The sequence below is a fragment of the Panulirus ornatus genome, chromosome 10 (assembly GCF_036320965.1).
Source record: "Panulirus ornatus isolate Po-2019 chromosome 10, ASM3632096v1, whole genome shotgun sequence".
In the NCBI taxonomy this organism is placed as follows: Eukaryota; Metazoa; Arthropoda; class Malacostraca; order Decapoda; family Palinuridae; genus Panulirus; species Panulirus ornatus.
The window spans coordinates 4,573,113-4,598,230 of record NC_092233.1 but is presented as its reverse complement, the minus strand read 5'-3'; the positions used below and the strand labels follow the sequence as shown (position 1 = coordinate 4,598,230).

The 25,118-nt window shown below is 37.6% G+C and overlaps 1 protein-coding gene across 1 annotated transcript in view; it reads left to right on the top strand.

Moving 5' to 3' along the window:
• LOC139750731 (transmembrane channel-like protein) overlaps window positions 1–25,072 on the top strand; it is a 60,479-nt gene extending 35,407 nt beyond the window's left edge. Inside the window, exons 10-22 of the mRNA XM_071665412.1 lie at window positions 251–439; window positions 861–1,050; window positions 4,190–4,318; window positions 5,736–6,100; window positions 7,206–8,899; window positions 9,358–9,734; window positions 10,018–10,184; window positions 10,988–11,179; window positions 13,978–14,215; window positions 15,090–15,178; window positions 18,114–18,208; window positions 18,557–19,362; window positions 22,263–25,072. Coding sequence (XP_071521513.1) covers window positions 251–439; window positions 861–1,050; window positions 4,190–4,318; window positions 5,736–6,100; window positions 7,206–8,899; window positions 9,358–9,734; window positions 10,018–10,184; window positions 10,988–11,179; window positions 13,978–14,215; window positions 15,090–15,178; window positions 18,114–18,208; window positions 18,557–19,362; window positions 22,263–22,664 — 4,933 coding nt within the window. The 3' untranslated portion in view covers window positions 22,665–25,072. The remainder of the gene's footprint in view (window positions 1–250; window positions 440–860; window positions 1,051–4,189; window positions 4,319–5,735; window positions 6,101–7,205; window positions 8,900–9,357; window positions 9,735–10,017; window positions 10,185–10,987; window positions 11,180–13,977; window positions 14,216–15,089; window positions 15,179–18,113; window positions 18,209–18,556; window positions 19,363–22,262) is intronic.
• The last annotated feature ends 46 nt before the right edge of the window (window positions 25,073–25,118 follow it).

The following is a 25,118-nucleotide window of genomic DNA, read 5'->3' as shown; positions in this document are numbered from 1 at the left end:
TCCTGTAGCCTTGTTGAAGCAAACTGATATGCTGTTGAGACCGTTTGTATGCACTGCATGCCTCTCTTTTTCGTGACAAGATAGAAGACTCTTAATGATTTTAGCATTTATTCTCAAACAGAGGAATCTAAATTCTGGTTACTCATTAGAATAGATTTCCAACTACTGTTATTCCTCAGAAGAGATTTTTTTTGACACACCTCACCTACTTTACAAGTAAAGAATCTAATCTTAACTACATCTCTTACAGGATGGCAGCCAACTCTCGGATGTCGAAGCTAGCAGAAGATGAAGAGTGCACTTTCACCTGGCGCCTGCTGGCTGGCTGGGACTTCACCATCGGGAACCTGGAAGCAGCGCAAAACAAAGTGGCCGCCATCAACACTGGCTTCAGGGAGGCACTGCTTGAGGCCAAGGAGTCCGAAAAGGAGGAGAAAAGGTGCATTATCATAGAGGTTGATTATTATCATTCAGGCCAAAGAATATTTCACAGAAGTGGGGATGGTTTTAAGAGTGTATTTGTTATTGAATTTAGTATAATTTGAAAGTCAAGTAGGACTTCATGAGTTCTTTGGGAGTCTTGTTAAAGAGTTGATTTTATTGTATTGTTTGAAAGTATAGCATAGTTTTAAGAGTTTGTTTGAATTTTGAGAGCATATTTAAAAGTTTGGAGGCTACAGCTGCTGATTTTAAATCTTAAGAGCTTATTCTGTTTCTTAGAAATTGTGAAGTTTTAAAATGGGATTCTTGAGGTATAAGTCTAAGAATATAAGTAGCCTGTAGAACTAAGTATATTTTTTGAGTTCATATGGTGTTTGAAATCTTTAGAGATCTTTCAAGTGCTCACATCCTTTCTGCAGCTGGAAGCTGCGGGCTCGGCGGGGCCTGGCCCATCTCATTGTCCTTGGGCTGATTGTTGCCAGTGCCTATGCTGTGGTGCTCTTGGTAAAGCGCTCCAAGAATGCTGATGCCACTTCCTCCTGGTGGCGCCAGAATGAGCTCACCATCATACTCACCCTAATCTCCATGATCTACCCCAACCTCTTTGATGTGAGCCCTCAAGGAAGGCTTCAGCACACCTAGAGGAGGCTTGTGCACCTCTCATGGGAAAGCTTGTACCCCCTCTGGGTAGGCTTAATCACCCCCTCAGGGAACACTTGAGTACCCCAGTGATACTTGAGTGCCCCAGAGGGGAGTTTGAGTGCTTCCTAAGGGAGACCTGAGCACCACTAGGAAAGCTTGAGCACCCCTAGGGAAGGCCTGCATTCCCTGCTCATGTTTCTCTCGTGATTGTAACCTTCCTTATCCTGGGCAGTCTATGTTGTGTCTGTATCAGTCTTTGATACTCCATTTTTTATTTCTGCATTATTCTCTTTGCATTTTATAACACTGTTTGTACACATAATGTATTTCATGAGTTTTTTCTGTTTTGATTCCATAGCTTTTGCTCTGGATCATTATATCCCCATGTGGTATATGAATTTATCATCTTACCACTGCATGCTGTATAAATTTGTTGTCTCTGGATTTTGCATGAAAGCATTATTTTACACTACTATCATATTCAAAATTTTCCTATTACATTTTTACTTTGCATGATGGTGTAATCTGCATTATGTAACTATTTTGTATCATCACTGTTCTCTGCATGTTTATATTAATCTATCACTGTATTCCACATGATTATATTTTATTACATTATTCTGTATAAATGTAATATTCTATACCTCTTTTATGCAGGGCCAAGACAGATATAACTAATATCCTATAGTATTTTGAACATATGGCCAGTATGGCAGGTGGTTGGTCTACTGTATTACAAATTTTTCACCATGTGGCAGCTGGTTGGTCTGTTGCATTTTGATCATACCAAATGAGAGCTGGTTAATCTGCTGTCATGAATATAACCACTGTATTATGAATGTGTCCCTGTATGGCAGCTGGTTGGTCTGTTGTATCTTGATTGTATTCAGTTGATTGGTCTGTTATACCAGGAATGTGTTCCTGTATGAGAGCTGGTGGGTCTACTGTATCATAAGTGTATCCCTGTCTTGGAGCTGGTGGATCTGTTGTGTCATAAATGTATTTCTGTGTATTAGCTGATGGCCCTCCTATATCATGACTGTATAACTGTGTGGCATCTGTGGGTCTGCTGTATCATGATTGTATCTTATGACAGCAGGTTGGTGTATTGTTCATGACTTTCACCTTGTGTGGCAGCTGGTTCTGCTGTATACAAATAACACAAACAACAACAGAACACATGGTCCTTTCTTGACTGTTTGTTATAATAGAAGAGATCAGATATGTAGAGATTAGTGAAGAGAGAGTAGAAAAACAAACATGACTTCAAGTGATATAAAAGTCATATGTAAGAAAGGAGGTACAAATATTGATTAGTCATCAAGTTAAAGTGAAGAATTTGTCAAGTCTTTTCTTAAACATACCTATGATGCTGCTTTAAAGTACTCTGATTAGTAAATTATTCCACATGTAAACAATCCTGTTAAAGAAAAAGTACTTTGCCCCATTCAGAGTAGAGTATTTGCCCATGATTTCGTATCATTACAGTGAGTGAAATCAGACAATTCTAGCCCTAAATAGCTTTGTAGATGGAAATGATTATTCTTAAATGATTTTGTATGCTCTGTATCAAATCATATTGTAACCTTCTCTTTTGCAAGCGAAATAAATTTCAGGGACTAGCTGGCTCTCATAGGAGTTGTTTTTCAGTCAGATAATCATCTTGATAGCTCACCACTGTACTGTACTTTTGTCTGTCTTATGTCATTTTCAGGTAGGGTGACCAAAACTGAACAGACTATTCAAAGTGGGGCCTTACCTATGAAAATTAAGTAAGGATTAGTTTATTTAGACTTGAATTCAAAAGACCTTCCTGTGAATCCTAGAATCCTCTTCACCTGTTTTTTTGCTTCTGAATGCTGTTCATGTGTCTTTAGGTCATCAGAAGTTATTAGACCTAAGTTTTTCCCTGTTGACCATTTGTTACTCAAGATAATTACTATAGATTGCTTTTTCTCTTTTTCTAGCATCGTGTAAAACTTTCCTTTTATTGATATTTATATTATTTATTATTTTGCTTTGTCGCTGTCTTCCGTGTTTGCGAGGTAGTGCAAGGGAACAGACGAAAGAAATGGCCCAACCCACCCCCATACACATGTATATACATACACGTCCACACACGCAAATATACATACCTATACATCTCAATGTACACATATATATGCACACACAGACACATACACATGTACACAATTCATACTGTCCCTTTATTTATTCCCATCGCCACCTCGCCACACATGGAATAACATCCCCCCTCCCCCCTCATGTGTGCGAGGTAGCGCTAGAAAAAGACAACAAATAGATATGGAAATTCATTTGCCAGCTGTAAACCTAGCCCATCAGTTTGTCTGTATCAGTTTAAGCTTACAGACATTCAGTTTCTTTTGTATCTTTATTTTCCAGCATACAATCATTTGCAAATTTTGATGTCTTACAATAAAACCCATTTTCAAATGTCTGTGATAGAAAGACATCCAGTTCCAAGACAGATCCCTGTGGCACACCACTTTTTTCATCTAACCATTCTGAGGCTTTACTGTTAATCACTGCTGTTAGTTTACGGCCAGGCAACTAGTTCTGGAATCACTCCATTGATGCTCTTTTGCCATGCCCTTGAGGGAATTCCCAAGGAGATGTAGATAGATAGACAGAATACAGTGTGAATTACCTTTTTGTCTCGGATGATAGTTTTAAGATATTTACAAACTATGAACATTGAGCTAATAGACAATAGTTTCTAGGCATGGACTTTTTTATCTTTACATGGGCAAATTTCCAATCTCTTGGAACTTTTCTATTACAAAGTGGCTTAGCTATCTCTTGTCAGTTTCTTTCATTGTTTTCAGATGAAATTTATTTGGGCCTGCTGTTTTATTTACCTTGATTTCATTTAATGCTGATATTGTTTACTGAATTGATATGTATTTTGAGTATTTCCCTGAATACATTGCAGTTGTTTGATCTCTTATATTAGGAATATGATCTTGTGTTCTATTGGTTTTATTATGAGTCTGTCCGTAAATGGCTGCTAATTGTTGCATCTGATTGGTATGCTGTGTTATGGGTGTATCTATCTACTTAAGTATAATGAATATTTCTTTGGCAGTTGGTTGGTCTACTGGAGTTGCGTCATCCAAGGAACCAGCTTCAGTGGCAACTGGCTCGCATCATGGCCCTCAATCTTCTCAACCTTTATACCTTCATCTTTGCTCTCTTCAACAGGGTTGATGACATGGTGAGTAATATTATACAAAGGAAAAAAGGATTATAGAGGAATAGAAACAGCAACAGGTCACTGGGTCTGTTAGTTGATCTAAAAAATTTTCATTTTGTTCACAAATAATATGTAAGAAAGATATTTATGTAGGCACTATTCAGGATCCTGAATAAGAACTTAGGATATTATTGATGTATTTCTGTTAGTGATTCCTACTGTAACAGTGTTTGTATATTTCTTACGTATCTGCCACCCATCACTATTGGGTAACATTTCAATAATGTTTGGTAAATATTCAATGAATCACATTACATTGTTATCCAACTCTGAAAGTGTTTTGTTAAAAAATTACTTGAACTATATAGCTTTATTTCATTTTAAATTGAGATTTTCTTCAAAACCATGTTTTGGACATCATGCATTATGCTTAATAAGAATTTGGAGTTTATTACTGTATCTCAAAGAATTACTTCTGTTGTAACACAGGGTAATTACATGGAATGTGCTATAGGAAGGAATCTTTGTGAAAGGGACTTTTAGTCTCAACACTTTACTAAACCAGTCACCAAAACACCACTTCAGGAGAATTTTGAGGCGCATAGTCTAACTGCTAGCAAGATATTAAGATTCCACATAAGTACATGGATAAGAAAATTTTCAGAAAGGAATTCACAGTATACATTAAACACAAATAAGGATGTAAATGTATAACCTTTATTCCTGGGGATAAGGGAGAAAGAATACTGCTCATGTATCTCCTACTTATTGTATTTGGTAACAAAGAAGAGTGGGAGCAGAGGGCAGGAAATTCTCCCCTTTTGTATTACTTTCCAAAAAAAAGAAAAAAGAGAGAATAAAAATCAAGCAATGATTTTATCCTCCAGGGTCATTCATCTATTGTGGACTCTACTTGGCTTATGTAGGATAGAACAAACCTATAGGAAAGGGAAATATTTAAAACCTTTTCTTAGGTACTGTTAATCATTATGAGTAGGAACATGGGGTACCATCTGAATATTCAGTTTAGCAAATTGATTCTGTTATATTAAATGGGATACTTAAAGGAACTATCAACAATATGAACATACCTCTCAGTTTTTCTCTGTTTGTCATTTTTCAGTACATTATATTTTAAGGAATACAGTACTTACATAAGTATTTATGTTAAGTGATCTATTGTGTTATTTTTCATTTGTGAAAGAAACTGAGTTTTTCTCTTTAAATTTCATGCTGTTTTATCTTTACTTAATTTTGTCTTTTTTCTTTTCTGTTGTTTTTTATAAGATAAGCTTAGCAAACTTTGGGAAAGAAATACATATATAAACATTTGATCTCAGAATGACACCAAATTAGATATAACCAGAAGGATATTCATGATATATAAGAAAGTAAAAAACTTCTGATATTAATGGCCTACAAAGAAAATCTTTTCTAGTCTGGTGAATGTGAGGAACTGAAGAAGAATCTTACAGAGACTTATGGACAGTTGACGACCATGGATTTCATTACCATGTCCACTGAAGCCTTCCACGCCAATGTCTCAGAATCCACTTGGGTCTCCTACACTGGCACAGATTATTCAATCTTAAATGATGGCTTCATTACTTTGTCTGATGTTGTGACTACCTCACTGTCAGACTTAAACAAAGACAATTCTGCTCTGGATCTACTGACCACAGCCTCCCTGCCTTCCATAACAACCAATACACAACCTACGCTGGCCCAGTCTGAGGACCAAAACTTCAACTTGAGCTCCACCCCTTTGGCAACAACTCTATTAGCAGGTGTTACCTACACTGGGTGAGTCATTGGATTGAGTACCTAATTATTGCCTAATTATTACTGATTTGTATAGTACATGGGGGAAATGTACCCATGTGGGGCCCCATCTCTTGAACATTCTCTACTATCAAACCTCTTACATTTATGTATGCATTTTGCAGTATCCATGTCCTCAGTCATTCTATTTGATTCATCCAACATAATCATACTATAACAGTACAGTACACCCAACCTTGCTTTATGCAGAGGTTATGTTCTTTGAAAACTTCGCATGAAGAGAAATTGCATATAGTGAACCCATAAACAAAACAAAAAAAAGCTGAAAGTTTGGCATATTTTCTACTGCATAAACCCGCATAGTAGCAGCTTTTGACTGCATAGAATAAGGGACTGGGAGAAGTAGGTTCCCCGTAGGATAGGGAAATTGTGTACACCGATCCCACATAAAGTGAGGGATTGACTGTATTTCTTTATCTCCTTTTCTACATGCTTCTTACTTAATTTCATATCATGTCCTGTGGTTGTTCGATTTGCACATCTCCTAAAAAACTATTCACTGTCCACATCATTGATTTGGATGTCTCACCAATGGATGTACCAAAGATAGGATTTAGTTAGGTATCTTACTAAGCCTGTGTGGAGGGTGAATATGACTTGCTTGAGCATGTATAATAGTAGAATGCCTTGATTCATTTCAGGAACTGATAATAGTATAATTGATTAATCTATTTTTTTTTCCACTGACAATGAATAAGTACTTCAAAGATGTTTCTAATGCTACCAAGATAATCTTCTCATAACACAGATACTCTAAATTAACTTTGCTTCATTAATGTTGATTCTAAAGTCAACATACAGGGAATATAGGCTAGATAGATATATTTGGAATACTAAAAGAATGAGCCTATATTGAAAAAGTCATGTTTTTTGTTTCATATTTGTTTTTTCTTGCTTTTGACATAATGGAAACATAGTCACCTTGATGTTCTTTTTTAACTTTTAGAAGAGTTTTTGAAATGTTTATAATTTACTGTTTATGTTCACACACCACATACTTGCCTTAGACACCTCCTTAGCCAAGAAACTAAAAGGCTTTGAATTATCTTACCATATTTTGTGTCAGGTTGCCGCTGGTAAAGACAGATCCCAGACTGATGGCATCTCTCCAACCTGGCTGTTACCTGGTTCAGGCTCCCTGCCCTTCTTCACTCACCACTCCAACTTTACTGACAACTGATATGACAGCAACCTCTGCATTTGTCTCTGCGACAGCCACTACAATGGCCTCTACAACAGTCAGTACAGTGGCTTCACCAAGAACTGCTACAGCAGCTGGTATGCTGACTTCTGCATTGACAACAGTCAGTGATAATGATGGATTCAGCATGACTGATGTTGCAGCTGAAAATTCATCTCTTGTATACGAGGAAACAACACCTGTGTATGATGATGATAATGTGACTATTGCTGAATGGGTCATGACAAAGTCTTCTAACCTTGGTGATAATGCCACCTTAGCAAGACCAGAGGAGATGAGTACCCTTGGTGTCATGAGCAGTGGAACCTACCCGGGTTATGAAGTCACCACTTTAGACAGTTTTTACCCAAGAAATGACTCAGAAATAGAAAGAAAAAATTTAGCCTTGAAGCTTGTATCAGAAACATTCGAAGAGAATGAAGCCTCAGATTTAGCTTCCTTGAAACCATTTTTGGACAAGGCAGAAACTCTTACCGTAGCATCTGAGATGAGGAGGAGTGTGGAGAATAGTGCCCTATTAAATCTCATTGAGGCTATGCCTGATACCCCAGTGCGAATTAATCCCATGTTCTTTGGATATTTAGGTATCGATGATATAGTAAATTGGGATGATGAGGACAGGAGAGAAAATGAAAGAGAGATAACAGACAATTCTGCTGTTGACAGAATCACCAAGAGGGAGGCAGTCATACCTTATGCACTGAGGTTTTGGAAAGGTCAGAATGCTGAGAGAATAGAGCAGGAAATTCGAAGCAAGGGTCAAGAAATTCAAAACACAGATCAAAATATCTTAGATAGGGGTTATAAGGCAGAAAGCAATAGTCAGGGAGATCTAAGCAAGGAACAAGATGTCCAAGGGAAGGAGCAGGATGTAAGAGGAAAGGGTGAAGAATTTCATGGCAGTGGTCAAGAAGATCATGGCACAGATCAAGAGTTTCTAGGCAGGGGTTATGAGACTCAAAACAATGATCAGGAGACACGTAGCATGAAAGAAAATGATCAAAGCTGGGTTCAAGAAATTCATAACCTGACTCCAGAGATTCAAGACAAGAATCAGAGTATTATAGGAGAGGGGCGTGTCAAGCGAGTTGCCAATTACAATGATTATGAAGCCATGAGTAATAGTGACCTCCTTGACTCTCCAAAGTACAGAAGCGAAATTTACAACGCGATTGGTAATTCAACCTGGAAACCACCCGTAAGGGAAGAAACTTCATTAAACATGACTTCAGGCAAGGAGGAAAACAGTAATGGAATTTTTCCTGAGTTAGATGAAGCAAATAATCATAATTTTGTGACACCTGATGTATTTGATGCCTTTACAACACGTGATCGAAAAGACTTGTGGGACAGATTAATGGCCAACCTAAACCATGAAGAAAAAGGAAGTGTAACACAAATCCCATCAAGCCAGGATGGACTTACAATGCAATCATCTACTGGATATGCAACCTGGATGGAAGTTACACGTGAGATGGAGGAAGACCAAAGGAACACAACTGAAGAACCTGATATTGTAGCTGATGAAGACAGCAAATGTTATGTTGTTGTGTGTGAGGGTAAGACACTCTTCTTGTGGTAAGAGTTAAGAATCCATTCGCCACTTCACATATAGTGATGGATCCCATCACAGGTTTTCAAGAACCTGTATAATGATGGCTACATTATTATACAGAATAGTAATCAGCATCTTGGCAGATTCTTTACCTTTACTGATTTTGTGCCTGTATCAAGAAATATCACTAAAACCTTGCTTCATTACATCAAAACAGATTGCAGATTTCAAATCCAGATCTATAGCTCATTTCGTAAGAGCCAGTTTAACCTAAAGCATGAGAAATTGCAGTCATACATATGTTTACTGGCAATGCAAAATTTTCAACAATATTTGACATTTCTTTTTAGAATTACCATATGTATCAAAAAGTTATTGAACAGAAAAAAACTTGGGCACAGTACTGGTAACCATTCTTCCCCTTGTGCAACTGTTTGACTTATCTTCTCTTCTCACCCATAGAAACATCCGCAGCTCTACCTACTTCACCAACAACATCATTCACCACCTTTCCACATACGGCATCAACTAGCTCCACCTTGACACCTACCACCTTACCACCTACAACATCTACCACCACCATGCCACCTTCAACATTAGTGGCATCTCCAACATCCAATGAGCTGTTAAGCACAACAGACTCCTCAGTCCTTACATCCATCAACATTCCTTCCACTCCCACACCTACGGAGCCACCCTCATTCTTGGTGCAACCGATGAAGAACAACCCAGAGAAGTGGGCTCCACTCTTGCCTAGTAAGATGAGACAGCGGCTGAGGAAGCTGTGCTGGGAGACTATGTTTGGCCAGGAGATTATCAAACTTACAGTCATGGACATGGTAAGGTGGCTTGTAGTCTAACTCTGGTGTTCCATGTCCATAATACTGGAGATGTTTACTGACAAAGATTTTTTTCTATTCCTTTACATATATTAATTCTTTTTATTGTAATGAATCATGTCAGAGGTTTATTCACATCTCAATAGCTTAGAAAGGGCATTTGGACACAGATAGTTGATATTGAAATGATTATTCAAATTGAAGTGCAAAGCCGTGAGCAGATGATGATTGCTGCTTTTGTTTTTACATTACTCCTGACTCTTTTTCTCTGCCCCTCCAACAGGTAGTGACAGTAGCCATGATAGTACTTGGGGACTTTGTCCGAGCAGTGATTGTGCGACTGTTCAATGGATGCTGTTGCTGGGACCTGGAGAAGCAGTTCCCTGGCTATCCAGACTTCAAGATTGCAGAAAATATCCTGCATTTGGTCAACAATCAGGGAATGATTTGGTAAGACAAGAGAACTAGTACCAGCAGATGACATGTGGATGATTAATTAAGGGTCCATCAATAAAGACCATAAGAGTTGATAAATTCATAAGGAGATTGGTTTGGCTCCTCTTGAGGAGCCTATCAGTGCTAGTCACTCTACTGGGGGCATATCTGAGCTTCTTAAGGGGTCTAACCATTCTTCTGAGGAACCCTCATCTTTTCAGGACTTAGGCACTCCTTACAAGCCTAGCATCTCTCCCAAGGAGTCTAGCTATATCTTAAGGGTCTATCCACTTTCTTTAGGACTTAGGCACTCAGAAGAAGGTAAGCTCTTCAAATGAATGACTAGATCCCGAAAGAGATCATTTAGGCTCCTTGAAAGAGAGAACGGAGAATGAGTCCTTTAAAGTTCTAGGGCTCTCAAGAGAGATCTTGCTATTTTAAATGTAGCTAACTCCTTAAGGGAGTTTCTATCCATTTTTTTCTCTTGTTAAGTGAGTGCTGAGTTTGTTATGCTCCTCAAGAGAGTGGTTAGACTCTTCAAAAGAGTGACTCATCTCTTTAAGGAAGTGGCTAAGCTCCTCAAGATAAAGGCTAGTTCCTTAAGATATTGGTTAGGTCCTCTAAGCCCACAAGACAGTGAATGGTTAGGATCTTTCAAGAGTAGCTATGCTCCTCAAGATAGTAGTTAGACCTTAAGAAGAAAGGCTTTAGAAGGGTTAATGGTCAAATAATTCACCTATGATTATTCTTGGATGTTAGAAATACTATATTGGTATCATGTTATGATGATACAAGTGCACTCCTTCTACCCTCTACAGGATGGGTATGTTTTTCTCTCCGGGGCTTCCTGCACTCAACACTCTTAAGTTGGTGGTGCTCTTGTATGTGCGTTCCTGGGCTGTCGTCACGTCTAATGTGCCTCCAGAGACTGTTTTCAAAGCCTCCAACAACAACAACTTTTATCTTTTGTTCCTTCTTACAATGCTCTTCCTTTGCACTCTCCCTGTTGGGTAAGTTTTTATCTTGCTCCTCCATGATTTGTGTCAGAAAAGTCCTCCTAATGTCTTCTTTATGATTTCTGATTGGCATACAGAATTTCATTATGTAAAAGCAGAAGTAGGAAAATTTGGGTTATGGCATCAACACTTTCACACACAGTGTAGTACCTGCCTCACTCATGCCTGAAGTTATTCAGCACCCATATATCCCTCTCATATCTCAATCCAAAATTGAGCCTCAAAATTGTGACAGGAAATCTCAGTTCATAAAATAAAGGTGGAAAGGTTACTCAAGCACAGTATATGTATAGATGTAGTGGTTGAAGGGTTAAAGTACCATTAGAGAAAGCTGTTGTAAAAACTGTAAACTAACCAGACAGGAAGCATAAAATGACCTAGGAGGTAGATTTACCCTACAATATACAAATAATACTATGTTTATGAACTGAGTTTTTTTGCTACATTTTCAAAGCTAAATTTGGTTTGGAATATAGGAGTTTAGAGGGTTCTTAGTACCTTCAGGCAGGAGAGAGGATGGTGCATGATTTGTTTAAGTGCTGATGCCATAGCCCAAGGAGCAAGTATGCAGTCTGTTCTGGATGAGAGGGCTTGGGAAGTGAGTCAGTTGTTGTTCGCTGATGATATAGTGCTGGTGACTGATTCGGGTGAGAAATTGCAGAAGTTGGTGACTGAGTTTGGTAAAGTGTGTGAAGGAAGAAAGCTGAGAGTAAATGTGAATAAGAGTAAGGTTATCAAGTTCAGTAGGGTTGAGGGACAAGTTAATTGGGAGGTAAAGTTTGGATGGAGAAAAAGTGGAGGAAGTGAAATGCTTTAGACACCTGGGAGTGGATTTAGCAGCAGATGGAACCATGGAAGTGGAAGTGAGTCACAGGGCGGGGGAGGGAGTGAAGGTTCTGGGAGCGTTGAAAAATGTGTGGAAAGCAAGAACATTATCTCAGAGAGCAAAAATGGGTATTTTTGAAGGAATAGTGGTTCCAATAATGTTATATGGTTGTGAGGCTTGGGCTATAGATAGGGTTGTGTGCAGGAGGGTGGATGTGTTGCAAATGAAATGTTTGAGGACTATATGTGGTGTGAGGTGGTTTGATTATGATTAAGTAATGAAAGGGTAAGAGAGATGTGTGGTAATAAAAAGAATGTGGTTGAGAGAGTGGATGAGGGTGTGTTGAAATGGTTTGGTCACATGAAGAGAATGAATGAGGAAAGATTGACATATAGGATATATTTGTCAGAGGTGGAGGGAAGGAGAAGCAGGTGACCAAATTGGAGATGGAAGGATGGAGTGAAAAAGATTTTGAGCAATTGGGGCCTGAACACACTGGGGGGTAAAAGGAGTGCAAGGAATAAAGTGAATTGGAACAATGTGGTATCCCAGGCTCAACGTGCTGTCAGTGGATTGAACCAGGGCATGTGAAGCGTCTGGGGTAAACCATGGAAAGGTGTGTGGAGCCTGGATGTGGATAGGGGGCTGTGGTTTCAGTGCATTGGTGCTACTGAGTGTGAACAGATGTGGCCATTTTTGTCTTTTTCTCGCGCTACCTTGCTTTGGGGGTTATGCTGTTTCATGTTTGGCTGGGTGGCGATGGGAATGGATGAAGGCAGCAAGTATGAATATGTACATGTGTATATATGTGTATGCCTGTGTATGTATATGTATGTATACATTGAAATGTATACGTATGAATATATGTGCGTGAGGGCGTTTATGTATAAAGATGTGTATGTGGGTGGGTTGGGCCATTCCTTATCTGTTTCCTAGTGCTACCTCACTGATCCAGGAGATGGTGATTAGTATGATAAATGAATGAATATGAATGGTATATATATATATATATATATATATATATATATATATATATATATATTTTTTTAAATTTTCCAAAAGAAGGAACAGAGAAGGGGGCCATATGAGGATATTCCCTCAAAGGCCCAGTCCTCTGTTCTTAACGCTACCTCGCTAATGCGGGAAATGGCGAATAGTATGAAAAAAAAAAAAAAAAAAAAAAAAAATATATATATATATATATATATATATATATATATATATATATATATATATATATATATATATATATATATATATATATTATCCCTGGGGATAGGGGAGAAAGACTACTTCCCACGTATTCCCTGTGTGTCGTAGAAGGCGACTAAAAGGGAAGGGAGCGGGGGGGCTGGAAATCCTCCCCTCTCAGTTTTTTTTAATTTTCCAAAAGAAGGAACAGAGAAGGGGGCCAGGTGAGGATATTCCCTCAAAGGTCCAGTCCTCTGTTCTTAACGCTACCTTGCTAACGTGGGAAATGGCGAATAGTATGAATAAATAAAAATAATAATAATAATATATATATATATATATATATATATATATATATATATATATATATATATATATATATATATATATATATATATACATATATATATATATCATTCACATAGATATTATTCATAATGTTTATGCACATAACAATAATAACAAATTAATAATTCTATCTTTTTATAAGGTAGAAAAAATTATGATAAAAGAGGCCTAGTGGCAATACTGTTCACTATTTTCTATGATACTGATAGTGCAGTAAACTATTAATTAAGGATGAAAATACTTTTATACATCTAAGAAAATTTGGTCCTACATGAGTGGACAGAAAACTCTGTTGAGAGGTTAAAAGGTTAACCACAACTGTTACAGCTTTTCCTGCTGTTCTGCTATATACACTATCACTATATACACCCCTTTATTTTAAGCTGGACACCATTCACCTTGATAATCTCTGCTTCACCTCCCTCAGGTATGCAGTGGTGTGGGTTGAGCCCTCTTGGCACTGTGGCCCTTTCAGCGATTATCCCCGGATCTACCAGTTGGCCACCTCAACTCTCATTGGTGGCCTTCCTTCTTCCTTGTACCCCATGGTGGACTACATCTCTTCTCCTGGGGTGGTCATCCCAGCTGGCCTTCTCCTTGTTCTCATTATCTATTACCTTCTATCTCTCACAGCTGCTCTCAGGGAAGCCAACAGTGACCTTAGGGTAAGCTTCGTCCTCTCCACGTGATACCTTTTCTCCCTCATAGCTTCTTCAAGGGAGGCCAACAGTCACCTGAATTATAGTTTGTCACCAAATGTGTGACAAGAGAATAAACTTTTTTTTCATTCTTTTTTGATAGATACATATTTTTTTTCATTATCATACCAAATTTTGGTAAACCATGCTTCCATTACGTATGGGGAACATCTAAATTGTTTCTCTTGGTGTTTGTGAGTTCTGTCTCCAGTTTGATACTAGTGTGCTTATAAGACCAGTTTTTTTACACTGAGAGAAAAGTATTCCCTAAAATTAAGATTGTTTCAAACAAAACTTTTGTGAAAAAAATTTGTTTTGAAATGACAGGATAACATCCTCATGGAATTCACCATTCCATATGTTTGCTCATCTAGAAAACTTTTATTTGTTTGTGAATGAAGTCACCAAGAATATGATACAGATAATGTCATGAAATGATTGACTGATAAAGTCATATTACATTTGATAAAAAGGTACAATTCAGTATCATAAGATTTTCATCTTCAAATATATATTGCATAATTTTTTCTAAAATGCAGTGATTACTTTCAATAAGAAAGTTTCATTCTAGGATGCTGAGAATATCCCTGTAATTACAAGAGAGTACTTGCACATACTCAAAATAGTGAATGGTACTGTGTACAACCATTTAAAGATAACTGCAGTAATAATGATAGTAATGAAAATAATTTCAACACAATAGTCTTATTCCAGAATAACTTTCAGAAAAAACAAAGAAAGGGGAAAACGAAGATCACTGCAGCTTGGTTAAAGACACTATGCAGAATTAGCCTACATTATTATATTTGGTGGTATTTCACTTGCTTCATTTCTTTTCTAGGATCAGCTTCGAAGGGAGAGATCTGCAGAGAAGAGGAAGGCCCTTGATGCTCGCTCTGGGAAAGGCCGACCTGAGACACCGACCACCAGGCTAGTCTTGGCATCTGTTGGAGTTATGGAGAGGAAGACATAGTGAGATGCAGATGAATAGGCAGTCATAAGAGAAGGATATAGATAATTGGGCATAAAGAGGTAAAAAGGGAAATGGGTGAAAATGAAGAGTTTCATAAGAGGTGTAATGTACAGGAATTAGATATGGAAGCATAATGAAAAAGATAAAGAGACAGTGACGACAGATATTAAGATATGTATAATGAAACTTAATAAAGAGGTGGAGACTGATGGATGGAGGGAGACAGAATTGGATGAAGGGGCACGAAATAATGGAACTGGTTAAAAGGGCTTGCTGAGATGAGACTGAATAAAGAACTAGAGATGTACAAAGGCCAGAATGTGGAGCAAGGTATAGAAATAGAGGTGGACTGGAATGTCAGAGCATCAAGAGACTGACGGATAAAGAGGTGGAAATGGATAAAAGTGTATAAAGATATGATACAGATAAAGGAACATAAAGAAATAGAGATGGACAAAAGCATAAAGAGAAGGGATATATGCTGTGTCATAAAGAGATGTAGGGGAGGATTTCCAGCCCCTTGCTTCCACCCTTTTTAGTCGCCTTTTACAACATGTAGGGAATATGTGAAAAGCATTCTTTCTCTCCTAATCCTGGGGATGTATATATTTATATGTATAATTTTTTTTCATACATATTTGCCATTTCCCTTGTTAATGTGATAGAGTTAAGAACAGATGACTGAGCCTAAGAGGGAAATCCTCACTTGACCCCCTTCTCTGTTCCTTCTTTTGGAAAAGTAAAAACTGGTGGGTAGGATTTCCAGCCCCCCACTTCCTCCCCTTTTAGTCACCTTTACGACATGCATGGAATACGTGGGAAGTATTCTTTCTCCACTATCCTGGTGCTATCTTGCTGAGGTAGGGGATAGCGATGCTGTTTCCTGTGGTGGGGTAGGGGAGCGCCAGGAGTGGATGAAGGCAAGCGAGTATGAATATGAACATGTGTTTATATGTATATATCTGTGTATGTGTACATATATGTGTATATGTTGATATGTATATGTATGTATATGTGTCTGTATGGGCATTTATGTATGTATATGGAAGAGTGTGTGAAAGAAGAAAGTTGAGAGAAAAAGTGAATAAAAGCAAGGTTATTTTAGGTTCAGCAGGGTTGAGGGACAAGTTAGTTGAGGTATAAAATTGAATAGAGAAGAATTGAAGGAAGTAAAGTGTTTTAGATATCTAGGAGTGGACTTAGCAGTGATTCATAGAGTGAGGGAGGGGCTGGAGGTTCTTAGAGCACTGAAGAATGTATGGAAAGAGAAATGTTATTTGGGAGGGTAAACATAGGTAGGTTTGAAGGAATTGTAGTTCCAATAATATTTTATAGTTGCAAGGCAAGGTTGTGTGGAGGAGGGAAATTCAGTGTTTGAGGACAATATGTTGTGTGAGATGGTTTGATCAATGTAATGTAAAGGTGAGAAATTTGTGGTAATGAAAAGACTGTGGTTGAGAGTGCAGAAGAGTGTATTGAAGTGGTTTGGACATATGGAGAGAATGAGTGAGGAAAGGTTGGCAAAGTGAATATATGTGTCAGAAGTGGAGGGATCATGGAAAACGGATACCAAATTGGAGATGGAAGGATGGAGAGAAAAAGATTTTGAGGGTTATAAGTTCTAGCCCTAATTTTCTTAGAGAATATCTGATTCAAGAACCTCTCATGCTCTTGGGACATCACCTAGAGACATTCTTCAAGTTTTAAAACAAATATTTCTATTTCATTCCATTTTCAATGTATTCTTTTTATATTCTATATAACAGGTGAATAGTAGATGAAGCCTTTATTGTAACATACATGAGAAAAAGTGCTTTGCTTGGGATATTGTTCAGTTTTGCACAAAATCCTCATTATCTGTAAAGTTTCTAAATGTGCTGTTGGATGAGAATTTGTAGTGTATGTTTAGTTTTGCTAAACCCAGTGAAAATCATTTAACTCTTTTACATACAAGGAAGGTGAGCTCTGCTGGTACTCCTGAGGTAAACAAGGCTTTTACAACCAGCTTTCAGCATTGTGCACATGCTTATGATAATCAATGATTTGTGATGCTGTTTTTGGTCCTATGGTTTTCTTTTTACATGTATTTGTTTGCATTAGTTTTCCTTAGAGCAATATATGTGTGCTGAACGGTAAATCTTTAACAGCACTATACAGTGAGGTTTTCGAGATGTATACCAATGTTAACATGTAGTTATTTACAGTATTTATAGATTTGTGATGCTGTCTTTGATCTTACTTTTTTTTTTGTAAATTCAGTCGTAATCACTGCTTTGTAATATCATACACACCAAATGATGTATCTTATTCCATCATCACCATTTCAACAAGTTTTTTGAGATACCTACTACTATTGGCATGTATTGTTCATAATGGATAGAAGTGTATGGCAGTATGGGGAAGGAGCCCCACTGAAGTTGAAATGTATGGCATGGCTGGATAATGTGCAGGAAAGGTTGGTGCAAATGTCTAACCCCTAAAATGTATCTACGGATCCAAAATTGGATTTCTTTTTAATTTCTAATGTTTTTGACACATTTTGCCATTGTTCACCAGCACAAGTTTACTAAAGGATGCATAGTGAGACATCCATATGTGAGAGTCTTAAATGTTAAAACACACCCCAGGGATATGAAGTCAATAACTGTACTCTCTTGAAGAGACTTTGGCCGCATCAGATGCATAAGTTAGATGATATAGCAGGAGAAAAGAATAATGAATGTATGGTGAGAAAATGATACAAGGTAGATATCATGAAACTGAAAGCATTCAGAATTTTAGAAAAGGATGAGACACTGAAAACTAGAAAAGTGTAGAGGATCAACCCATTTAAAGATTGAAGGAATGCATAGCAGAGTGAATAATACTATTGTGTCTTGGATCTTCCTGCAGGTGGGGTCGGGTTGTGCCTCTTACACCCATGCCTCGTCCTCGTTTGGATGCTACTAGTGATCCTGAGAAGCCAGTCACCAAGAAGTCTCCACCTGGTATGGCTAGAGGGATACGATTAGTCTTTTCTGGATATTCTCGTATGATCTTTAAAGTGAGATGATATGTTCTTTCAGAATCAATGTTTATAACAGAAATATTTCATGAAGGTGTTCTCAGCATATTACTTAATCTTTTATCGTGAGGCATTAATTGTAAATTTCATACACACAGTGTTGGTAATGAGAAAAGTCATGGCCATTCATTTAAAAATATGCATGTTATACTTTTGAATAAGATTTATACTTGTTACCTGTTGAGTCAGTCACAGGGATATTTGATGTTCTCTCATTTATATCTCTCAGAAAATATTGCATGTGTTTAAAACAACATATCTTTCATTTCAGTATTGTCTCCAGAAGGTGAAAGTGGTCCATTGATCCCTCTCTCTGACCTTACTCGAGGAAAGGATGAAGGGCCGTGGCCAGATGATGTTACTGATCTGGGACATTCTGAGGTGTTTGATGATTCCCTTTCAGAACCACGAAAAGGAGGGAAGGACATGCCAAACAAAGATGTGGGTATGGTTAGACAAGAAGGTAAGAGACATGAGAGGGAAAGAGGGAAAGAGTTGGGAAAGAATATGGAGTCTGCCCCAAAAAGTCCATACTCTAGGACCAAACACAGGCATAATTCTTACCCTCAAGGAGCTAGAGATGAAGATGAAATTAGTTTGTCAAGGGTGCAGAGAGGAAAACATAGAGTTCCTGGCACCCAGCATAAAGCCAATAGAAAGCATTCTGATGAAAGTATATCATCATCCAGGGTCAGACCCTCTCATAGGCAGATCACTGATTCTCCAAGGGAAAAGAGAAGGAAAGGATCTGGACCTCAGCTGAGTAAATTAAAGAAGAAAATGCCAGAAGAATGTGCCCAGGGACTGAATGAGATTTTACAGCAGAAGGAGTCCAAACATGGTAAATCACCAAGGGCAGTTGATAAGGTAGAACCTTGGAAGGCAGTAGAGCCTGAAATGCAGACAAAAGTGTCACCACAAACTTATAACCACCGAGAGCCCTCACTGTGGAAGGTGAATGGTCTTCATAGGAATTCTCAAAGCAAAAATGTCCAGCAAAAGAATGGAACACTACCAAGTCGTCATTGCAGCAGTTCAGAGGATTCACAGAGCATGCAGACCATCCCAGTTATCAAGGTATTCATTCATATTATTTCATTTATCTAGTAGTTAGGTAGAGTGCTATAAATTCAAGCAGCAATTGAATGTTACTCTTAGGGCAATTCTTGATTTATCTGAGGCATGTGAAGAGACTAGGCAATTTCAGTAAAACATATTTTATTGTGTAAATTTTTCTGATACATCAGAATGCAATATGTGCTGTTATTAGCAATGAAGATATGTATTTCATGTAAGTTGGATAATTTATATGAAAGTGATTTGTGTTATTGCATCAGATGTACATACAAAACTCTTATGGAGAGGTAATTGGTCTGCCAGTCTGCACCCAATTCCATCTAACTCTATTCTCAGAGGGTAGCTACCTAACACAGAAAAACCACTGTCAGATAATTTGAACTCTCGAACTGCTCATCATCTTTTCCTGCATGTTTTAACATCCAGATGACATATTGTACCATTCATAGTTTACAGAGGTCTTCTTAGATTCAATGTTCTGAGTTTCTGATCTCTGTTATTTCAGGAGGGTGCAGAAAAAAATTCTGCTCTCCTCAGTGACCTTTCAACCACCATTATGGGTGCATGGCTACAGGTTGTGAGTACTTGCTGACCTCACAGAAAATACACCGATTTTTGGATTACTCAAGTACAGATGACCCTGACTTACGATTATTCAACTTTATGGTGGTGTGATAGCAATATGTATTCAGTAGAAACCATACTTTGAATTTTGATCTTTTCCTGGGATATGCAGTATGATACTCTCTCGTAATGTTACGCAGCGGCAGCTTCCAGTCAGCCATGCGATCACGAGTTATAAAGAAATATGTATATAATGAAAAGAAGAAACAAACTGTACAGTCAACACTTGATATCTTCTTGAAGAAATCTAAACCAACAATAAATGTTGATGCCCGTGTCTTCTATTAGCTGTTCTCGAGCCTCATCAGAAGGGAGAGAAACGGATGACCCCTGTCGATGTAGCATCCTCATCATCTTGCGATCGAATTTTTATTGTTATATGTTTCAAATATTCTTCAGGCCCAGTGTGCTTTTAGCTGTGTACTTCAATGGTGAGTACCCATACAACCTTTTTTTTTTTTTTTTCAGTACAGTATTCAATAAATTACATGAGATATTCAACAATTCACTATAAAATAGGCTTTGTGTTTGATGATTTTGTCCAAAAGTAGGCTAATGTAAGTGTTCTGAGAATGTTTAAGGTAGGCTAGGCTAAGCTATGATGTTCAGTAGGTTAGATGTACAATATTGAATATATTAAATGTATTTTCGACATGATATTTTCAACTTACGATGGGTTTATCAGAACATAACCCCATCGTAAGTCGTGGAGCATCTGTAATGAGGAACAGTTATGTGTGTCAGTTGGTGAAGAAAGCGAAGATGATTAACATGAGAAGTATGAAGATATGAAAGACTTAAGAGTGATTTCTGCAGGGTAACCAAAGGAGGAGGGAAGCCACCCCATCAACCTTGGCTTGGCTTTCCCTCGGAAGAAATTATGTAATGACTAAATCCAAAATTTTTAAATGTGATCCTTAGGTGATGGAGGATTTTGGTAATGTGACAGGTATAAAGGCAGAATATTTCTGAAGAAAACACACCTCCGGTATCCTTTCCTCATATGCGAGTTCCTTTCCCTCAAACTTATTTGTAGTGTGAATAGTGGAATATTTCTAAATCTATCTGTATCTCTGGCACCTATACCCTTCTGGAACTCCATCAAGGGGGTGGCCTTGGCAAAAGAGTTGCCATAACTAGTGAACTCTGGTTTTGTTTCTTGGCCTTTTATGCATCACCCTAAACAGGCCACTGGCAGAGGGCAACTCTTGCACAGTGGTTCCAGAGGCTCTTACCTAATGTGTCTACTATAATGCTCCTGCTTAATGTTCTTACCAACTACTTCTACTTTAAACAGTCTTGCCTAAGTTTTCTTACCTGCCACTTCTATCTATTGCTCCTACTAGTTTGCCAAAAGGCAGGGCTAGTGTATAGCGCTAACTGCAGGATAATCGAGAGTTATGAAGAATACGGTGGGGGAGTTCAGTATTGTCAAGTGTTATGTGTGACAAGGAGAGATTGTATATTTGTGGACAGGATTCCAGCAGTCTACAGAGGGTTGAGGCAGAAACAATAGACATCTACCTGAGTCAGAGAAGTGCAGCTTAACAACCACTTTAGTGCTGGCTGACTGTGCAGCTGTCATTGACCCCTCTGATACCCAGGTGGGTAGTACCAGTAACATATCTCCTGATTAGTGGCTGCCTGCCAACTGCTACCTACTTATTCACTATCTGTGCTATGCATAAGACAAGTAGATTGTGAAACCAAGATTAACAAAAGAAACAAAACGTTAAAGCTCCTGCCCACGCATAATAGACACTCCCCATAGCAATTATTTTTAGTTTTCACAGTGTAATATATCTAAATCCATTCATGTAATTTATCACCCGGGTTGTGCCTGTGTATGAAAAAGAGTATGGCATAAAACCAAGTAGAATAGAAAGAAAGAAATATTTTCCAATTCATCTTGTTTATTGAAGCTGCTAGATGCATCAGGCACATCTCCCTCAACCCTTCATTCAGTAGTGAATCAGGCCAACACAGAAGTATGTATATAACTTTACGTAATTTTTCTATTTTTGGAATCCAATCTTTTGTTTTATAAAGAAATTGTATAACTGCAGAGGGGCACTACAGCCAATACCATTTTTTAAGAATTAAGGAGGCTGATGAACTGAATGTAAATGACAGTGAAAGTGTTGGTTAAGAATTGTACATTATTAGAATGTTTTTGTTGGCTCTTCATTGTTTTACATGAATTTTGGGTACATATTTGTGGCTATTCTAACTGTTGTGTTATTTGATAATGTTTGAATTTTGATGTTTCCATTTAGATTAGTAAGGAGGACAGTGTTGAGCGATCTCTACAACAAGCTAAACTAGAACGGCAAGAGAAGACTTTAGAGGATGACCCAGATACTGCTAGTGATCCTTATTCAGTGAGCACCACAGAAACCACTTCTCCTTCTGGCAAGAAATATGAGGATTCATTAGAAATGAAAATAGAGGAACAGGACCAGCACAGTGACATTTCCCAGCCAAAACCTGCTCCTACAGAGACAGATCTTGATGAGACATATCTTCTGGACTGTTTTGACCCTGCACAGGTGTCTGACACTACTGCACTCCTTAAGAAAAACAAGGGCAAATTTGATGTTGGATCAAAGGATGAAGTAGAGGAGCCAACTGTTACTCTTAGTTCCGATGAAGAAACACTTCTTGATGATGTGATATAATTGAAAAAGGATCTGTGTTACTTCTCAACCATCCTACTCCAGTGTGGAAATTTCATGAATACTCGTGGCAAATTGTCATGTATCAAATAATGTTTTTAATACTATGTAGCACATTGTTAGAGTTACCATATCTATACTTTCATTAATCAGATTTGTTTTGGTAACAAGCTTCATATATATGTTTTAAAATACTATTTAAGCAGCTGCATAAAGAATGGATATGTGATAATGAAGCATGTAGCTGTGTGATGAGTGGCATTACTGTACTGTTGGAGTCCACAGAACAAATAATCCTAAACTCCACAAAATTCCACAAGAATAAATCAACAAAAAAGTGAATTTCTTCAGCTTAGCTAATTGTGGAATGGTCAAAACATATTACAGATGTGAGCAAATCTGTTTTAGTGTATAATACATTGCATTTAATGTATCAGACGTGACAAATACCAGATGCTGTAGAACATGTTACATCTATTACTTTGATCAAAATGGTTATTTTGTAATTCTGTCAGTTGTAATCTACATTTGTTATTGGACTCTACCCGATTTATTTATGCCATGAGTGAAAAGTCACCTTTGGCAAGGTGGTGTCTTTGGAATGCAATCTTATTGAAGACCTTTTCACTCCAAAGGAGTCCTTTACCTGCTACTGATTGTAGTGCTGTCCTGAAGATGCAAAAGCCCCTAGAGATGGGGTAATGGGGATATTTAAAGTAGAATAAAATGAAATCTACACATAAAAAAATGGAGTATTGAGTGATAGCTTAATTGCCTAGAATCACCTATTTTCACTTGAATAATTTTAAAAAGTCTGATTTTGAAGATTGTGATAATCCAGATTTACACATTCTTGATTATGTCATGTAACTGGATTATAAGCCTTTTCTAATCAACAAATGATGCAACTACATTTTGTTTGTGAGCAAAATCTCCCCTAGCTTAATCAAAAACTTAAGCAGTCAGAAGCATAAAATGTTTTACAAAATTTATTCGGTATTGAAGAAACATCAACTTTCTCAAAAAAAAAAATTTACAAAATTTATTCAGTATTGAAGAAACTTTAAAATAAAACTATATGCCTCACTGATTTGTTAAATTTTGAAATCAAAATATCAGCAGAGATGGATTATCATCCAAAAGTTAATTTCCCTTATCTGGAGGTGCACCTCCTAATGTATAAGTTCTATAAATTCTTTTAATACAAAGATGTAAAGTCATGTGCAGTGCCATATACAATTATCTATGGCTTCTGATAATGTTGAAAGTGGTTTTGGATCCCCTTTACTACATGATTTAGGAGAAACTAAGTATATGTAAATTAATCATCATATTCATTTATCATAGGTTGGAAAGTTTGTTTATTCTTTAAACTTATCAAACGTATATTGTTATACCCAGCCTTGTATTTACAGAATCTTAGATACCATTAACACTTAGAAGTACATATAGTTTCTTCACTAAGTAGTACAGTAGACCAACATACCCATTTTTGCTCTCCAAGATAACATTCTTTCCACATTCTTCATTGCTCCCAGAACCTTCGATCCCTCCTCTACCCTACGACTCACTTCCACTTCCATGGTTCTATTCGCTGCCAAGTCTGCTCCCAGATATCTAAAACACCACTTCCTTCAATTTTTCTCCATTCAAGCTCACATCCCAACTAACTTGTCCCTCAACCCTGCTGAACCTAATAATAACCTTGCTCTTATTCACATATACTCTCGACTTTCTCCTTTCACACATTTCCAGACTTGGTCACCAACTTCTGCAGGTTATCACTCGAGTCACTGTATGCAGAGCGTTCTTTTAAGATTAAGTTTCTGATGTCAACATAAGCAGGCAGGTGATCATATATGTTGCATGATTTTGATGTCATTCATAATGTAATTTTTTTTTCTGAAATAGTTTCTTGACTAAACTGTATGACCTATTAATCTACTGTTGCAATAAACCATGACTTTCCTACCTGTTAAGCGAGTGGTACCCATATATCTATACTGCTTTCTGAAATATTACCATGAATACCTTCCGTTTCCATATATGATAAAATGCATTCACCACTTCATTTTATGAGAAAAAGTATTTTCTAGTTTCTCATAGTAAGCAAAACAAACTTCACATTTAACAATATGTGTTAACAAAAATATGGAGGCCCAACATACATTCATACTGGTTTCTTTTCTTTTAAACTATTCGCCATTTCCCGCGTTAGCGAGGTAGCGTTAAGAACAGAGGACTGGGCCTTGGAGGGAATATCCTCACCTGGCCCCCTTCTCTGTTCCTTGTTTTGGAAAAAAAAAAAAAAAAAAAACGAGAGGGGGAAGATTTCCAGTCCCCCACTCCCTCCCCTTTTAGTCGCCTTCTACGACACGCAGGGAATACGTGGGAAGTATTCTTTCTCCCCTATCCCCAGGGATAATTCATACTGGTACAAGTGTCAATAATATTTTG